At 36.9% G+C, this 18,890-nt stretch overlaps 1 protein-coding gene across 4 annotated transcripts in view; it reads left to right on the forward strand.

Moving 5' to 3' along the window:
• Positions 1–18,890, forward strand: part of PLCE1 (phospholipase C epsilon 1) — a 139,663-nt gene that overhangs the window by 77,981 nt on the left and 42,792 nt on the right. For all 4 annotated transcript variants that reach the window (XM_064716297.1, XM_064716296.1, XM_064716298.1 and 1 more), the window contains one exon: positions 9,469–9,785. In XM_064716297.1, the coding sequence (XP_064572367.1) occupies positions 9,469–9,785 (317 nt within the window). The remainder of the gene's footprint in view (positions 1–9,468; positions 9,786–18,890) is intronic.

Consider the following 18,890-nt stretch of genomic DNA (forward strand, 5'->3'; position numbering starts at 1 on the left):
AAACACCTTATGCAGCAGATTTGCCTGCCCTTTGGTCTATGTGGAAAATCTGGTAGCGTGTCTCATGCACTGGATTGTCTTTCCTTTGAAGATTCAAAAGACAAGAAAAATTAGTTGTAAGTGTTGTACGCTTATCAGATCTTACTTAATTCTCATGTTATTCTTTGACATGATTAAAATCAAGTTCTCAGATTGGCATCTAGTGTTCATCTTGTGTCTCTAACACCAATGGCAGTTTTGGTGTGTGCTTCACTTGGTATGGCACTGAAGCCGTAGGAAGCATTCTTATTATTTTTACCTTGAAAGACTGTATTTAATGATTGTTGTCCAAATTGAAACAGTTTTCATGGGGATAGTTGCTATAACTTGGGCATTCCTGTGCAGTATTTGTAAAACTGGACCCGATGGGAGCAGACCATTGCTCTTTCCCACCTATCCTTGAAGGTTCACTGCTGCATGTAATCTGAACTTCATGATAGAGCAAAGTAAGGAAGATGATGCTTTTTACAAAATGTATTTCTGAGGATCTTAAGGCCAGAAATGAGTTTTAATTTGTGCTTATGGTAATTTATGAAGTTGTGCAGCAAGGTGCAAACTTCAACATATCATTAATTAAATGCAGGGATTGTTAATGTCAAAGTCCAGTGCACTCAGACTAGAAAGAAATTACTCAAGGCTGAGGCATTGAAAATGCCTGTTGCAGTTTTACAGGTATTTACATTATGAATGCTATGTTTTGCTGCTACAGTTTGTAGTCTTTTAAAATTAAAACATTCCTAAAGCAACAACAAAAAAGAAAATGTAGAAAACCAGTATCATAAGCCCTTGCCTTAATGGGTATATAACTGTATATGCATCTAATTTTTAACATCCTTCTTTTCCATAGGTGTGTGTATATATATTTTCAAACTACATTTTTGTTTGCATTTTCTGCCATACTCACTGATTATAACAGAGTTCTTTAATTCTTAAAATTGAAAAACTTTTGCATTACATAAATGGAAAAAAATAGAAGCAAGATTAATTTTTACTGTCTTGATTGAAATACTCAAATATTGGAACCTGACTTGAGATTCTTGCACTCTGTCAAATCACTGGATATTTCTCCATTGCAGCATTAACTGAAAGTTGTATGCATTTTAATTTAATTTTGAACAGCAGCTCCTGTTTTGATTTTGGACAAGCTTTGTGTTATTTTGGGAGGTGAGGTCAAACCTTGAGTTCTGCTTTGACTCAAGCAGTAACGAGTTCATTTTGCATTGAGAATTATGTGTTCTTTGTCTACAATACTCTTTTCTTCCAAAGTAAACTCATAAATCTTCCCTTTTGACCATTTTGTTCTTATGGGCTGGAATTTATCTGGTAATTTACATGTACATTTATTTAGCATTTGAACTTAACATTCCATATGCTATGCTGTATTTATATCCAGATCTTTAAAGGTCTTGAATACAGATGCTGCACAGAGAACCCTCCTGCTGGTGTGTGTTGCTCAAGTCAAAGTCCTGTTAGTCTACCACTGTGGCAGCCTTTAGGAGAAAGATTTATGAAATGCATGTGAAAGTGGAATATTTCTGAAATCATTTAGGAGTTTTGCAGGGGAGGGGATTCATTAGATGGGATTACATTGCAGGAAAAAAATGAAAAACTCAAAACCACTTGAACAGCAAGTGCGGTGGTGTCATATTAACCTCTTTCCAGCCTTTTCACATATCTGTTACACTGTGGTATAAAGATGTAGGTTTAGCCCAGAATCCCTTCATCCAGCCTTCTTGGTGATAGTTGCCTCTGAAGCAATGGAATCTTGTGTCTGGTCTTGCGCAGTGCATGCTGCAGCATGCCACAGCAAGACAGATGGCATGTTGGTATCAAACAGCTTTTGAGAGCTAATTTTCAACCAGTCAAGCAGACATTCGCAGTCTATCTACCAAATTATAATTAAACCTTCTTCTGGCAGGTGTTCTGAAATGAGGATCCAGTTTCATAACAGCAGTAGGTGAAGGTCCCCTAAAATAGCAGGTCTCAGGTGGCCCATTGCCATACATGTAGACTGGAAGCAATAAAGCTGCTTTCTGACTAAATATGTACATGGTGGATCTCTTCAGACTTCTGGCAGCACTGCTGATTCATCTCTCCATAATACCTATAAGCATGTCTCTGTTCAGCAAACCCTGTGTGACACAGGGTGCCCTTTGTAGTTGAAGTATCCATTTGCTACCCTGTTAGCCTCAGGGTAATTTTTACAGGTGCTGCCTTCAAAGCCTGTTATTTCAAGTGCAGAAGAAATGTTTACTGGCTGGGGTTAACACACAAAAACCACATTGATTGTTATGCAGATATTCTGCAGCCATTGCTAGTTGTACTTTTCTCCATGATGATGCAGTCTCAGCTCTTTGCTAGCTGCCCTGAAAATGGAAAGGAATTGGAAAATCAGCATCAAATTGGATGAGTTTTGTCCTGAGATCTTCTGATTTTGCCAAGTCAAAATTAATGTTACACCAGTACTCGTTGCATCTTTTTTCTTGGGAGTTTACAGCCAGAAGAAAACCCAGTATGTATTATGGACTTTTGTCAGTCAGTACTAGCCAACCTGCATACAGAGAGGAAATGGTTGGTTAAATGTGTTGATAATATATGGTAATTCAGGGACAAGCAGCCAGGTTCTCCTGTACACTGCAAAATATTTCCATGAATGACTCAGGCTAGTGGAGTGGTAAAAGCCCTTGGATACAATTCCAGAAATCTGAGCAGCAGCGTGGCTGTAATTACACACGGCAGTGTAGCTGTACACTGGGGATGATGGGAGGCAGGCATGGCAGTTCAGGTGTGGTGAAATCATGGTGATGCTTTGAATTCCTTGCATGTATGATGTCAGTGCTTGTATTTCACAGAGATTTCACAGGATATTCTGAGTTGGAAGGGACCCGGAAGAATCATTGAGTCCAACTCTTAAGTGAATGGCCCATACAGGGATAGAACACATGGCTTTGGTGTTATTAGCACATGCTCCAGCCAACTGAGCTAATGTCAGTAAATCCAGTTTAGAACCAGGATCTTCTAATCCAGCCATAAACAGAGTTCAAATAGGTTTTCAAGCTCATACTTATGGGTAGGAACTTCTGAAAAATGTAAGGACTGCTATGTAGTTGTTAACTCAAAGTTAATATATTAATAAATACTTCATGCTGATCATCTTTAAATCAACTTTACAATCTGAATGAATGTTTTGTTGTGCATAGGTTTCACCCTGTGAAAATGTTTACCCAACTTTGGTGGTTAAAGAAAAAAAAATATTTCTCATGCTTGTGCATCTCACCTGTCCTAATGATTATGTCACCTTTTTAGAAAACTTAAATTTGTTTCAAGTCAGAAATTATATAGGCAGGTTGTATCTCTTAACAATACAGCACTTTTATGGTTTTTTCCCCTGGGATTTCACATGATTGATCCTATAATTGCAAAATTTTAAAAGTGTGTTCAAAGTCTGGTTTTCAAACCTGAACTCTTTGCCAGTTCCTAAAACAAGAAGTTATTTTAGGAGTGACTGTTGTTACAATCACTCCATATCTTTCTTTTTGCTGAATTCCACTATTCAGTCAGTTCGTGAGTCAGGATTTTGTGGTATATAATGTCATTTAATTCAGTTATACTTCAACATGCTAGTTGCCTTTTTAAAAAATCCTCTCCAGAAGTTTCATAAATCTGTTCAGCAATAAAATCTCAGCCTCAGTAGAAATATCTGTGTGTTATAGTTTCAGGGTGTTCTATTTCCAGCAAAATTCTTTTCTACATGTGATTTCTCCTTTTTCATTTTCCCTTTGTACTATAGAACCTATCTCTTTTTTCACCTGGCCCAATGTTGTAACTTGCTGCTGCTCCCCAAGAGAAGATCACCTTCTCCAATGTCTTGTTCTTACTATGACTGAATTAAACTCAAAGCAGGCGTTCTTGAACTAGCTGTGAAGTTTGCTGTTTCTATTCCAAACCTGGAAAGGGCCCTGTGCCCTCTGAGTGTATCAGTAATCTTACTTAGTCTAATAAAAAAAAATAATTCTAGAGACTCATCTTCATTTCTTCATGTTGTCTCTGTGTCTTCTGCTTGCTGATGCTTAGGTCCTAAAGAACTCAGTTTATGTAGTGCAAGTACACTGTAGATCAGAGCTCCCCTGCTAATAATAATTTCCAATGTGTGCTGATAGGCAGTTTTAAGAGGTAGCCCATATTGCTAGATTTAGGTATATGGACAGAGAACCTGAGTGTCTTCTCATTCTTTGATTACTTAACTCATAAGTAAATTTGAAGACAAAACAGATCTATTGATTTCAGTGGTTTCTACAGTGAAATTGAACTTGAACTTGATCGTGTTCTGTGTCAAGCTTCCCACTTAGTTAAATATCAGGCTCTTTATTAGTGGAGTGAGTTGTTTGCAGTCAAGATTGATAATGGTGAATTCATGTTCATTAAGGGAGAGAGAGATATTTTTAATTAGATAGAAGAGAAACAGGAAATTAACAGAAGCTTGTTGGTTTGGTTATTATGGTATTGAGATATGGAGCATCCAAGGGACAGCAAAACAATGTTATCCCAGTTGTGCTGATCCATACTGGAAGCTGGTGTTCCATTTAACTGCTGTATATTGCATAGGTGTCTTCTGCTTGGGCAGCTTTTATTGTATTTTTCCTCTTTTTTGAACAGAACAGTTCTACATTTTCTATATTGACAGTTGTTCACCTGTGGCTATTTCTTAATTTTTTTTACTGTGGTCAGATTATATTTTCTCACTGTACACATAATCCATATGTTCTCCTAAAGCATATGAGCAGTTTGGAGGATATCTGTAGCATAGCTTACTAAAAAGGCTTCTATTAGAATCCATTTATTGCACACACATTTTAATACCAGCAGAGAAAAAGAATTGTCGTAAGATTTTTCTGTACTTTCAGTTAGATTAGTATAATGTCATAGAAGCAAAGTCTATTATCAAAAACTGTCTAAGTTAAAAGATATTATAATAGGTTGAGTAATTACTTTTATTCTTTCAGCTATTGAAATCCGTCTTTTGCTCTTGTGCACAGTCTGTCATAATCACAAGATCTTTTCCAGTGGCCTTCTAGAGAGTGAGAATGTTGTTAGGGGCTGTAATTTTCACTTTACAGCTCTAAAACTGTTTTTTGAATGTAAAGATAGAATAATTTTTTTTTAATCAAAGTAAGTGTAGAAAGAAAAGGAGCTAGAAATAAAACTAAGACAGAAATACAGTTATTGAATATTTCAGTTCATCAAACTTTGTTGAAAGAAGATTTTCATATTCTAGGCAGGCTTACTCTTTTTAGACAGCATTCATTTAAAAAATGTAGTGACTTTTCCCTGGCACTCTGTATTTTTCTCCCATTCTTAAAAAGATTATTCTTTTGTTAGAGAAGAGGAGCCCTCTTTGTTCCCACGGGCATCAGCGATGATTAAGTCAGTCTAGGAGTCCTTTGTTAAAACTAAGCAGAGGTTATCTTGTTTTGAGTAATAAAGGCAATACTTGTGGTGTTAAAGATTATCTGCTTCAGCTGTTTATCAGCAGGATAAGCAGAGCTATCCATTTCGGCTTCAGGCAATTCGCAAATGAATAGTCTGGGTCCTCATTTTCTTGTAATATTTTTAGCATTAACTTGATGTGGTAGAACACAAAAACCAGTAGCATTTGCTGCAGCAGCTAATTTTAGTGAGGATCGTATCTTGCCTTAACTGTGAAAAAAACTACTGTGATTTGGGTCTGAAAGCAGTTCCATTCTGCAAGTTACTCTAAGGACCTGGCCGTTCTTTGAAGTGCAGAAAGCTACTATCTGTTTCCTGAAGAACACAAACTGACAACACAAAGCTGGAGGATTTGCGTATGAGACTGGATAAGGAGTTTTATAGCAGAAGCAGATCCGTTCCTGGAGTGAAAAATGGTGGAAGTCTGAAGCACACACACACACAAAAAGATGAAAAAATAGTCCAGGGAAAAAAAAACCTAGCTTAATACAGGCAAAGAGACAGAAAAGTACACTTTCATGCAGAGTGTAAATCATGGAAGGTGGTGAAGTTGAGAATAAGGATCCTGGATTTTCTGTGATGAAACACAGAAGACTGGAATGACGAAAGATAAGATACCTGAATCTGGAGAGGTAAATCATGCCAACAACCAAGACTTGCAAAAGATGTGAATTATGGAAGAATTAAATATTTATAGGTGTAGAAAAAGTCAACAGAAATAAGTTATTCTACTTACTTAAATAAGTTATTTCTACTTCTTCAGTATTTATAGCCATACTTTAGCCATGAGCTGTGTGCCTTCAGATTTCTGTTTAGCCTCTGTTCCGCTCCTTGGATATCAGCTGCATTTTTGCTGTAGCAGCCTGTTCCATGTGCTCTCACATTACAGAGAGAATTTACATAAAGTTCTTCCAGTTTAATGAAGAATTGAGAAATGCTAGTTTGAAATTCAGTGTTTTGAATCAGGAAGTGTTTTATTTACTTTCAATCTTTCAAATCCAGCAATACTAGTGGCTGCTCTTGAGTCATCTTGGCTTCACTTCCATGAAAAGATTTTCTTCTTTGACAACTTCATTTTTTTGTTAAAGTGAAGCTGGGTTGTGAAGATTTCATTATGAAGGATGATAGTTCCATTAAAGGTAGTTTTATTAAAGGCATTCAAAATCCCTCCGCTAGCTTTCTGCTGGATTTGATCAATGGGCAGTCAGTGTAGTGAAATCCAGTTTTAATGAGATTCTTATTCTTAATGGTTTCAGGCAATATAGAGATATGCTTTGCAGCCAGCCTTGGCTGTGGTCACTTTGTGGTGTTGAGCCTTGTTCTAAGATGTGAGAGGTTGTGCTAAGTGGAGCCTGAAGGGTGATTATACTTAGGCAAGGTAATGCGCCAAGATAATGACCAGTGCTCTACCCTATTGCAAATTCAGTGTCAAATTTTGCCAGATTTTGAGGTCTTTGTGCATGGTGTGGTTGGTACAGTGATGGAGAAGGTGAATTACTAAGAATGCGCCTTTAAACCTCATCAGCGAGCAATGGGATGCAGAACAGCTCATATGTTTTCTCTCTTTCATCAGTCACTAGGCACTCCTTATTCTTCCTGCCCTGCCACATTGACAGCTATAAGGTGTTTACAGCTGTACTTACCAAATAACGTTGGGTTTGCAAAGCACCAGTGTCGCTGTGGCCTTGCACTGTCCGTAGTACTTGCTGTCTGCCTCCTCTGGTACGTGATCACCTGCAGCCAAGCCACCATCTGAGCTGCCTGTCCTTTCCTGACCTCGGTGCTTGTTCCAGAGACTGGATGTTTCTGACAGCTACAGCTTTTTACCAGTTGGGATGTGTTAGTTGCCTTCTGGGGGCACATCTTCTGGTGCAGTTTTGTCTGAAAAGAATCCATTTTTTTGCACTAAGACTAAAGTAAAGCACAGTAAGTGAGGATGCTTGGGAGATTCACTTCAGAAGTCCATTTGAGATCTGAAATAAATGTACAGTATAGACACAACGAAACACCCTCTGTTTCAGTGTGAGATGCAGGGAGGCTGGTGTGGGAAGGGCTTTCATGCACGTGGAGTCAGTGAGGCATTGTGACTTCTAGGGAGCAGATAGGTGTTAGTGGGCGTTTGTGTCACACCTTCCATATCATCTTCCTGAGATAATGCTGGTTGTGACAGTGACAGTTCAGTCCATGTATGTAAAGCATGTGTAAATACGTAGTGCTTCTAATATAAAATGAACATTGTATTTTGCGTTGTTTTTATTTAGGCATAAGCTTGTGTTCTGCTGCAAAGTCAAGAATAGTGCACATGAGCTTTTAGTGCTTTTTATTACAAAACCTCTCAGAATAGCTCTGTGCAGGTTGAGGCAGGAAACAGAACTGAAGTCTCATGTAGAATTGAAGCAAAGACAGCTGAAAGGGAGCCCAGAAGCTCACTGCACTCCACCTGTTGCCCAAACCTGCACCACATATCAGTGGTGTTCCTAACTGGCTTTCCCCCCCCTCAGTCTTTGCTGTAATGACAGAGATTTCTCAGTATATACAGATACTGTGCAGCACTTCTTCATTATCACCAAAGTTACATATGTTTCCTGCTATTTAACCAAGCTACTGCTTGTTGCAAAGTAATCCCATTACTTTTTTTCTTGCTGGTGTAGACAGAAACAAATTGTTCTTTCAGAAGTTTCTTCACTATTTGAACATTTCTCAATAGGTTCTGTTAGCCCAAAGACTTTATTTAGGGCTATTGCAATTTATCATTTGACTTTCAGTAGACTTTATTAAGAAAAGCCAATTTTCTGTCTCCTTAACTTCCCTCTGATTAATAATAGTTTGCACAAAATGACTTAGAGTGGAAAACTCATGTAGCATATTTTATGTTTACTAAAAGGGACTGAATTTTAATCAGTCATTATGAACTTGGTTTTTTCTTTCTTAGAGAAACAAATTGCACCCTTTATTACTTGAGAGCTTATAGATATATTAAAAACACTGGGTAAGAGATAGTTCTAGGGTGTAATCTCATTATGTGTGGAAAAAATCTCTGAAGATATTTCATGAAGCAATGCAAAAAAATAAACTCCTTTTACTGAGAATGATGAAGAGTATGTAATATATGGCTATGAATGTTTTTACATTTAAGTAATTATTGAAATATTTTTCAGAGAACCCATTCTAAACTTATCTAGTAAGAAGATTCACTCAGTATTTTGGAATCATTGTGTTGATGTTTCATGCTTCCCACATGATCTTAGAAAGCTTGCCTTCTTAGGAAAAGTTTTATTTTTCAAGAGATATCACTGCTGGGATATTATAAAACTACCATGAATGTTTTGTATTAACGGATAAAACATGCATGCTCCCAAATATATGGATTTTCTGAGAGGAATGAAAAATATTTTGTGGCCTTGGACATTTGGTTTCACGATGCAGCAAGCTCAAATACAATTTATTTTATAGCAAGTGGATTATGAAGAAAAATACTGACCCACATGGGTTTTTAATTATCATTATACATTATTTCTTGTGGGAATCGGGTCTCAGTGCCCCAGTCAAGCCCTCAAACTGCTTTGCACCGTGGCTGTTACATGGGGGCAAAGCAGAGGCACACTCTGCCAGATGAGCCCTTTATTTGAGGCTGTGACAAGGCCACGGGTGCTGGAGGGAGGTATTTGGATGTTTCTGGAAGCAGGTGTGTTTTGGCAGGTGGCTTTACAATCTCCTAACTCTAACTGCCCTCTATCTAGCCAGCACCAGATATAAAAAAACCATGTAAAAGAACATATTAGGTTGTTTAAACAGAAAGAAGGTACTTAGAATATAGTGTGCTGCTGAGTAAATGAATGAACAGCTTAACAAAACCAAAATACCAAGTTGTCTCACTTTTGCACAGCACGGTCCAAGAGTTAAAGGCAAAGCCTGATGAATTTTTCCTTTGTTTTGTTTTAGAACGACAAGCGTGTACATCCATGGCTGGCTCCAGCGTGCTTCCCTCCAGCGTGGCCGGTATCAGCAGGGAGCTGATCGAGCTGCAGCACCTCATCCAGTTCCCAGAGGAGGTTGCCAGCATCCTGACCGAGCAGGAGCAGGAGCTCTACCGCAAAGTCTTACCCATCGACTACCTCTGCTTCCTCACCAGGGATTTGGGCAGTGCTGAGTGTCAAAGCAAGCTGCCGTCTATTAAGGCATCCATATCTGCTACTGTTCTTTCTGCTCCCAATGGAGAACATAACGCTGTAGAAGATCTTGTGACAAGGTTTAATGAGGTAAATCTTTTAAATTGCTTTTTGTAAGGGTTATTACCTGATGTGTGGGTTTGTTATTTCCTTTATCTCTCTGAGCCGAATTTAGCTGTAACAACAAATTTTTAAAATATAACTTAAGATGACCAGTTTTTTAGCTAAATAACTTACACATTAATTCAATTAAGTAGGAGCTATGTGATCAATTTGCTCAGTGATGTTGGGAAACAGTGGCCAACCTTTTTCTTGCACATTGTAAAGTAAACATGAAGAAAAAAATTACAGACTTCTAATTCTTGGTATTTATACTGACAGTATGGGGTAAAGTTTCAGTCAGTTTATTATTTTGTTTAGGTGCTGGAGTTCTATTTATTTGTTTTGGATTCTTGTAGACTAAGCATGATCTTAGGAGTCAGCACGGAAGTATTATAAACTAGAATTTTCTGTATTTGCTGTAATATAACTACACTAGTCTGCACTATTTATTTAATCACTGTGTGTGTCTTAAGCATTGTTATACAAAGAAGTGTCACTTGACATGACATTTTCACAAGCCAAGTTGAGTTCTTCAGTAAGATTTTATTTTATTTTCAGAAAGGTGGTCTTCTGACGAGTTTAATAGAAAACTGGTTAAGGATTGAGAAAATTATTTAAAAAAATCCACCCAAAACTCCAACCCAAATCAAAAATCAAACCACCTAAATAAAAGCTACTGGTTTAGCTGCAGAAACATGGAACAGTTTGTTCTTTTTTTGGGAGTAGAGGGGGGTGAACTATGTGTGATGTTAGCAGTTTCTAGAATTGTAGAAGTGGAATAAAATGAAGATATAGTTGACTTAATGCTTTTTTAGTTTGCTATCCACTGCATTCTTATGGGGGGTGAGATAAAAATTTCTTTACTACTATGCAAGTAGAAAATTTTTTTGCTACTATGCAAGTAGTAAAAAAAAGACATAAAATTAAGTAAATGTAGAAGAATGTGTATTGACCCCCAGTGACCTTCCTGTGTGCTGGGCAAAAAAGAATCAGGGAATGAATAGTTAGCATGCTTCAAAGTGTTCCTTCTTGTGTATTACTGAGATTTAGCAACTAAAATAGGGTAAATATATTGGCTTCTCTCGCCTCATTCAATTATGGGAACATACATAAAAGCTGAAGCTACAATATTCAGTCTTTAAACAGAGCCTAAAAATGGTTTTATTTAACTGCAGTAGCAGTACTCCGTTGGAACGGACTACAGAAGGTGCTGTGGCTGGAGAGGACTGTAGGTGCTGACCCTGCTGGGGCCCTCCCTCCTGGGGGGCTTCTCCTGGGGCTGAGGCAGGGGAGATGAGGTGCTCTGGCCAAGCTGTGCTCCAGCCTGGTGAGGCACAGTGCCAGGGCAGTGTCCTGAGGACATGTGGCCATCAGCCGCACAAATCAGACTGACCATGATTGTGTTCTGACATTGAAGGGTCCCAGGATTGAAAAGCAAGTAGGTCCTGAAGAAGGCTTGTCAGAAATTACTGAAATTACTGAGTCTGTTCCATATCAATGACAATTTTATCATTAAAGTTGCCTTTTGATAAGATAGTCAGCATTATCTTTTAATCTTGGAGGTTTTTGACTTTGCAGTTTTTGTTGTCTAGTGTTCCTTGTTTGGTAATTGTGCAGGATAGTTTTTTATATCATTTGAATTAATTCCCAGATCTTCAGTGCACAAATTCTTTGGTATTTAGTGCAATGGATTATTTGAAGCATAATCTGGAATGCATTTTTAAAAACATAGATGTTATGTGTTTAAATAGAGTTATTGTAAAATATTTACTGCTTGTAATAAATCACTGGTTTGCTATATGCTTTATCTTACAGTGGAGTATATCAGTTGCCATAGCCAATCATGAGCGTGAACTCTCAAAGTGTCTTTGTTTATAAATGGAAAGAAAATTCTTGTACAAAGAGTCATGATTTTGTTGGCAAAACTCCGTGAGCACTTGCTGATTTTTTTGGCATTCCCTATAGAAATACTGAAGTGTATTTGTAATGTGGGAGCCAAAACTACTTTTAGGATGACAGGCTTCTGATACATGATGGGGAAAAACAATTCCACGTAATTTTTCTGTTAAATAATAATTATATTATTTTGTGAATTTTTTATAAAGCAGTACACTTTTTAGTATTTTTTTTCTGACAATACATATTAAGGAGGAACACTATAAAACTTGTGTAAAATGATAGTCAATCCTGAAGATTTTGGGCTACATGCATACAGTATCATCAGCTATAAATAAAGCATGTAGTCTTTAGGGTTTGATTAAAAATGGAATTGCATAATAGTGGGGCCTTGGGCACAACACGTACTCACCGGTGAGCCACAGCTCATACTTCATTTGCTGCTAATAATATCCAGTTGATCTTAGAGTCTTGTCAGAGCAAGGCTCTAGACCAAGCTAAAGGCAGATATTCTTTCCTGTTACTAAATGTAATTAAAAGCTGATTCTGAATTAGTGGCTAGTGGGAGGATTAGAGTGAAATACAGTAACATCTACCTTTACAAAACTATTGGCTCTTAGACTGTGCACTCCATAGTGCTAGTAATGTATTTTTCTGCTCTGATGGAGCTTTGGCTATAAGAAGTTTAGTTTTCAAGGATGTAAAACTGTAGGAAGAAACTGTTGAGGTTCTGCAGAGTTAGCAGAGCCCTGGCAGCTGGGAAGTTTGGAAAATGGTGCCTAAGTGTGCTTTAGGACTCTAACAACTGGAACATACTTTTTTGCCATCTCTCCTTGTTGCCTGCTGTGCCTCTCTGCGGAGGGGAGCATAACAACACACTACAGCACCTCTCTTCTTGATTCAGTTCTTTTCTCTGATTCTTGTATGACATGAGTTCACCCTGCTTCTTTACATGGAGTGACACGTGCTCTTTCCCCACTGTCATATGGCACAGTCTTCTTGGGATTCTGTTTCTTTTTCTGTCTCTTTACCCCTCCAGGCTCTTGTACCTTTATGACTGACTCCCAGCCATTCCTCTGCCTGTTACCAGCAAAGTGACCACAGAGACACAAGCACAATGCACATGTTGTAAACATTCATGTGTATGTAAACATTAAAATCATTTCAATCATTGCTTTATATAAACATGAAAAGACTCTCTTGTAACTTGATGTTTCTGGCTTAAGCTTCAAGTAAAAGAAAGCCAATAAAGCTTTAAACAAACTGAAACATTTAATTTTCCATGCTGACATATAGGAACAGAGCAATTGTGGGTTCTTAGATTGAAAGTTGCATCAGATTGGAAGACAGACAACTGACTGTGAAGTTAGTCCCACTGATGAACTGAAAATGCAAAATCAGAAGTCAAATGCGTAAGGTGATTTTTTGGAAAGATATGGTTGCCAGAAAATAAGCTAAAAAGGTTAAAAAGTTTCAAAAGTGTTAGTATAGCCCTGCTACTGGAGTGGGTTCATCACTCATTAAAGCCTTCTTAAAATCAATAAAGTTAATAAAATATGGTTACCTAGGTCACTTAGTGATGTTAGTTTTATTTTTAATGGTTAAATTTTGTAAGGTTTTTTCATTTTTCATTCAAAATACAAATTTAAACCTCACTAGCAAAACAGAGACATATCATTTTACTGAAATAATGGAATGTAAATAAATATTGCAGTCTGTCTCTTAGTTCAGCATTTTTTTGCAATGCCTAAATGGGTTTGCATAATGCTTTTTAAAAGATTGTGTTTGTACAAATATCAAACTCTTTCCAGTCCTTGTTTGGAATAGTGTTTAATCAGATTTAAAATGGTAAATGTTCTCTGTAATGTTATATAATTTCACACAAGCGTGTAAAGTAAACCATCTATTAATAAGCTATGCAACTTAAAATATTCAGATATTAAAAATGCATCTGAAAATTATCTTGCATATTATACCAAGAGCCAAAAAAATTTACTAATTTAACCTCAGTGAAACTCATGTAAAAATTCCAGTTCTGTTTTATACATAGAACTGTGTATAGATATATACACAGATATTCATCAATATGCACTGACAGGTTTGTGCACAGTTATCAGTGCAGAGGAACTCATTTCAGGCAGCTATTAGTGCTAATGCTGCATACTGCTAGTGTTTTTTAATTACTGTTTTTAAAGGGAGAAATTGGATGATCCTGATACACTAAGAATTCTGCTTTTAAACAAAGTAATGTTTTTCCCTCTTGCCGTGATTACCATCGGATATCTGAGGAAGATTATCATTCATGTTCTTTAGATTTTACTCAAATGTCTTGATTTTTATCAGAAAAAAATTACTAAAACCAGATTGACTTGTTTAAATGGGTTATAGATTGCCATGCTTATCCTTTGGATACCTTAAAAATCATCTTGTTTTGTATGCAGGTATTTTTCATACACATACTCTATTTTGTCAGTATTAAAGTTTCTGTCTTTCTTGCTCCAGTTTAGGCAGTATTTAAATCAGCTACAATTTGTTATAGAAAGATATCCATGGCTAATTTATGGTAGGAGTTAAGGAAGGTATGTACTGTAATCTTACCTTGTGGTGAACCAAAAGATTTTGTTTTACTTGCTAGCAACAGTAATTGCTAAACTTCAGGCAGGCAGCTGTGTTTGGTAATTTCACCTCTGAAAGCTGCATCTCTCAAATATTATTAATTTCCTGAAAATGTAATATAAATATAGAAGACATCATTTCTTCCATTTAGCCTCACCCCCTGAAGTATGTAGCTTGGGAATTGCTGTAAAAGTTTTACAAACTGAAGTGCTGGTGAAATGAATGTAAAACACTACAGATGATAAAACACGGCACACTGCAGCTAGAAATTGTTAATAATTTCCTCCCTCAAAGCACCACTACATTTCCATTCTTATAAAATATAAAAAGTAAGTTAATTCCCATTTTTAAAAATCACATAATGCATTCTCTAGCAGGTATATAGAGGATAGTTAAGAATTCATATATATATATATAAATATATATGTATATCTATATGAATAATCTAAATTTTGAGTATTAGAAGACTGAAATAAGAGAATGATTGAGGAAAATCCACGACAGATTTAGGGATACAGTTAGTAATTCAACATGCATTAAATGCTGTTCCTTCCTGTGTACTACATGGAGCGAGGTTCCCATAGAGTGAATGATAAACAGTCCTGTAGGTTGCACTTGTACAGTGATTTAAGGTCATGTACCATAACTTGAGGATCAAGTTCCATCAGGAGTGTCTCTTTCATGTCCTTCATGTTTTATTAGTAAAAGCAGCTGACCCTCAGTAATAAGCTATATCCTGGCCCTGACAAATTGGTAAATATTTGCCTGCATATAGATTTGTCTTGAAATCAGAGGGAGTCCAATAATTGGGTAATCAAAAACATAGGCTCATTTTACATTTTTAGTGACTGATATATATTTCTCATGTTTAAAAGTAAAAAATAATAACACTGAGTAAAAATATGCCTTTCCTAAGTGCATTAGCAATAGCTAACCTGAATTTACTTGAAGTCTTTGATCAAAGTAAGGTAAGCCAAACAAACTTCTAAAAAATAGTTAAATTAGTTATTGAATGCAGCAGATTTTGGTGCAGTTAAAATAGTAGCAATTATATAAAAAGATAATTTCAGAAAACCTGAAACTGTACAGATCTTTTTGTACTACAAACCGTAGTACATATTGCTCAGTATAGCTTGCATTGCCAGGACATCGATACAGGTCCTGTGTGCTCGGATTCGCATTTGAAGGAGATTCCTATATCTCTTAAACTTTGCAAATGAGACTACTTTCTATGTATCTGAACTTTATCTGGCTCAATGTTGTTAGTGCTTCTATTAGGGCACCAGAAAATATTTAAATCTTAAGCAAATATCTGTTCAGTTTGACTGGTTTAGTACTTAATATTAGTGTCCAGTAATCCTGAATGTCACTCATTTTTATCCATCTGAATGAAAAGACTGATGTTATTATCTACTTGTTTGAGTGGATTGTGTGTTAATTTATTACTTTTCTTGTGTCTTGCCATCATGTGGGTTACGGTAACAAAGCCAGGATACATTTTCTCATGCTTTTCAGACTCATCAGCAGTGCAGCGGAAATCTAATTATAGGTTTGCTGTGATGATTTCTGTTCTGAAGGGAGCTTAAAATGACTTACATAAACAGAACTATGTAAGTCAAGTGTGAAAAAAAAGAGTAAACTAAGGAAATAGTGATTACTGTGTTGAAATGTAGATCATGATCTGATGTTGGAAGTACTGTCCAACACAAAAACTTAGTCCAAAAAGCTTTACTGCTCTTTCTGACAAATACTTGCAATGCATTTTGATCTCCTTGGCAAGGCTACTCCTGTGCACTCTTGGCTGGGATGTGCTGTGTGTGCTCAGGCGCTGCCTGAGCCCTGAAGCTCTCGTGCTGATGTCATGGCAGCCTGGTACCAAGGCAGCTGATGGTGCTGCATCCTGAGGTCAGGTGTTCCTCGGCTGTGCTGCAGCTGGGGACGTGGCTCTGCAAGCCAGCCAAGAGGGAAGTGCTGCAAGAGGAGGTGCTGTTCTGTATCCACTTGGCTGGAGTGTCCAGGAGTCGGAGCTTGCCAGGATGGAGCTTCCCTTTGCTCTCTTCCCCTGCTAGAAATCCCTGGATTTAGTGACAGAGAAATTGTGCCACATCAAAATACCATCTATGCTAATAGCTTGCCAAAGTAGGATTCTGAATTCAGCTTCCAGATGAATTCCACAGCCACCAAAAAATTAGTACCTATAGAGTTCTCTGCTTTTGTGTGAGGTGCATCTAGCTCAGCTGTACATGGACAGCATCTGAGGAAACTCACTTCTGAACTCCCATTTCAATGAAAATTTGATAAGTTTGTTATTTCTTGAATACCATCTGTTCCAGGAAAAATTAAAATACCAGCATTTCTAAGGCAGGCATGTTCATTATTTCTCAGGAGTGGTATGTGTCTTAGATGCTCACTTCTGTCCCCTGATTCTACCCAGTCGGTTATATCTGCCTTTGTCTATTCTATTTTAGAATGAAAAGATTCAGATACCTTTTTTTCTTGTTTAATGAAAGATTTTTTAAAATGTTTTCTACTCCTCTATTGTTGTCCAACAGGAGGAGTGAGCGTGAACTTCCTGGTGCCTTTTGTACCCTTCTTTTGCTCTTACATGTTATACAGTATCTCAAGTCGGCAAAGGCTCACCCATGCTGCCCTTTATAGTTTTTTGTTTGTGTTTACGAATTGTAAAAGTTCATCATGCGGTTTATAGTGATCTTAAACTCTCTATTAAATAGAATTTCATCAAGTGGCTGCTCTAGTTTAAAGGTTTCCTGTTAACAGGGAGTCTGAAGTCAGTTGCCTATTTAAATATTCTTTCTCAATTTTGATAGTGTTTTCTCCTGATCATTACATCTTTACTACTTTAGATTAAAACATATCTGTTTAAAATTATATGATTCATTAAAACTTTTTAAACCTTATTAATCAAGTCATTACCACATTTGGTATTGCATAGCAAACAAATATCAATTTTTTGTGAGATTGCATGTTTAGCAGTTCCATTCCCTAACAGAGCCATTTCTGGAAAATGAGAATAATCTCCAAGAATAATATGTTGCTTTATTCCAGCATACAAAAACAAATCTGTGCCACAGATCTGATTGTTCTGTTTCACAGTTTCTGATTTTTTAATGGATTTGTTTTATTACGTTTTATTCTGGTTTTGCCCTCATTTGATGCCCGTGCCATGCAGTTCTGTGATGGTTTGTATTTTCCATACCTTCATGTTCTTTGGGTATGCGCTTCTTGGTCAATTGAGTTTTTATATTTTCGGAGTAACTAAGTAAATACACCAAATAAAATTTCAGCTGAATTCAGAATCTCATTCTGAGCTGCTGCAGTGGTTAGTGTGCTGCCCCTGATGCACACAACCTATTGCAGCATCCCCATAGTCACTGTCCTCACTCCCGAGTATGTCCCCAGTGAATGAATCTTCAAGAATTCTGTCCCAAAAGTGTGGCTTTTAATTTTTTTTCTGTATAGGATGTATGACTTTTCTTCTCACATGGACATTTCTCCTTTACTGTTCTTGATTGATGTTGCCCTCAGACAGGTTAAATAGTAACTTAGATTTTTTGTAGTCTTTGATTTTCCTCCCTCAGAAGCAGGTGGCTTGGAACACAGAGTCTGTATAGATATGCATAAATAGAAGCCCTATATATTTTCAGGAGGGTTATTTTCCTGTTAGTACTAATGCATTTACATTTTATTTCACATGCTTGGTTTTTAAAATAAAAGTCTGTGGCCCCTGAGGGGTGAACTAGTGTTTCCTAATTGTTACAAGCCTCTCTTCACACTGGTATTATCTGTAAACACTTGAGTCCTTCAGGACCAAAGAATGGAACACAGTGTCAGTAAACAAATCACGTTTATTGCCTCCTAAGTGTTTACACAATGACAAAAATCAAGCCTCCAGGGAGTCATATTGTAAAAAGAAACAGTTGGTTTAAATTAGTTTTCCATGTGAAATATAGCTACTTTTTATGGATATTGTGGGAACATAAACTGGAAAGAAAATCTGCACACTGATAAAATGAAGGGTTGATTCTTATTTGTTTAAATACAAACAGAATCATGTAGTGAGTTGATTTCTGATTCCAGCATTAATTGCCAAAGAGAAGTTGGTAGTATGGGCACACTTTGAAAGATGAGAATTCTTTTTATTTGCTTGATTAGTGATCTTGCAAACAAATAATGCAAAATACCTGAAATGTTCAGTGCATGTAGGAATTAGCAAAATTGTGCATTAAATGCAGCTAGTTTTATGAAATTAACCAAAACCAAAAATTCCAATTTATCAACTTTCACTGTTCATATTGTTAACAAGGGTTGTGTGGGACTGAGATCTATAAGCCACGTTAATGAGAAATTACACTGCAGATCTCTCCAGCAGCTTTAGAAATCAGCACTAGCTGAAGCTGTCCATTTTCTTCTGTAGCATCAATGCAGATTCAGAATATCTTATATTAAGATGCTGTAGATTTTTGTTTAATAAAAGTTTTTCTAGACTAATTAATGATTTAACTGTTGCCATGTAAATGTCACTATGTAGGTTGTGTTTGCAGTGCATATGTGATTTGGCTA

Source organism: Zonotrichia leucophrys, chromosome 6, assembly GCF_028769735.1.
Source record: "Zonotrichia leucophrys gambelii isolate GWCS_2022_RI chromosome 6, RI_Zleu_2.0, whole genome shotgun sequence".
NCBI lineage: Eukaryota > Metazoa > Chordata > Aves > Passeriformes > Passerellidae > Zonotrichia > Zonotrichia leucophrys.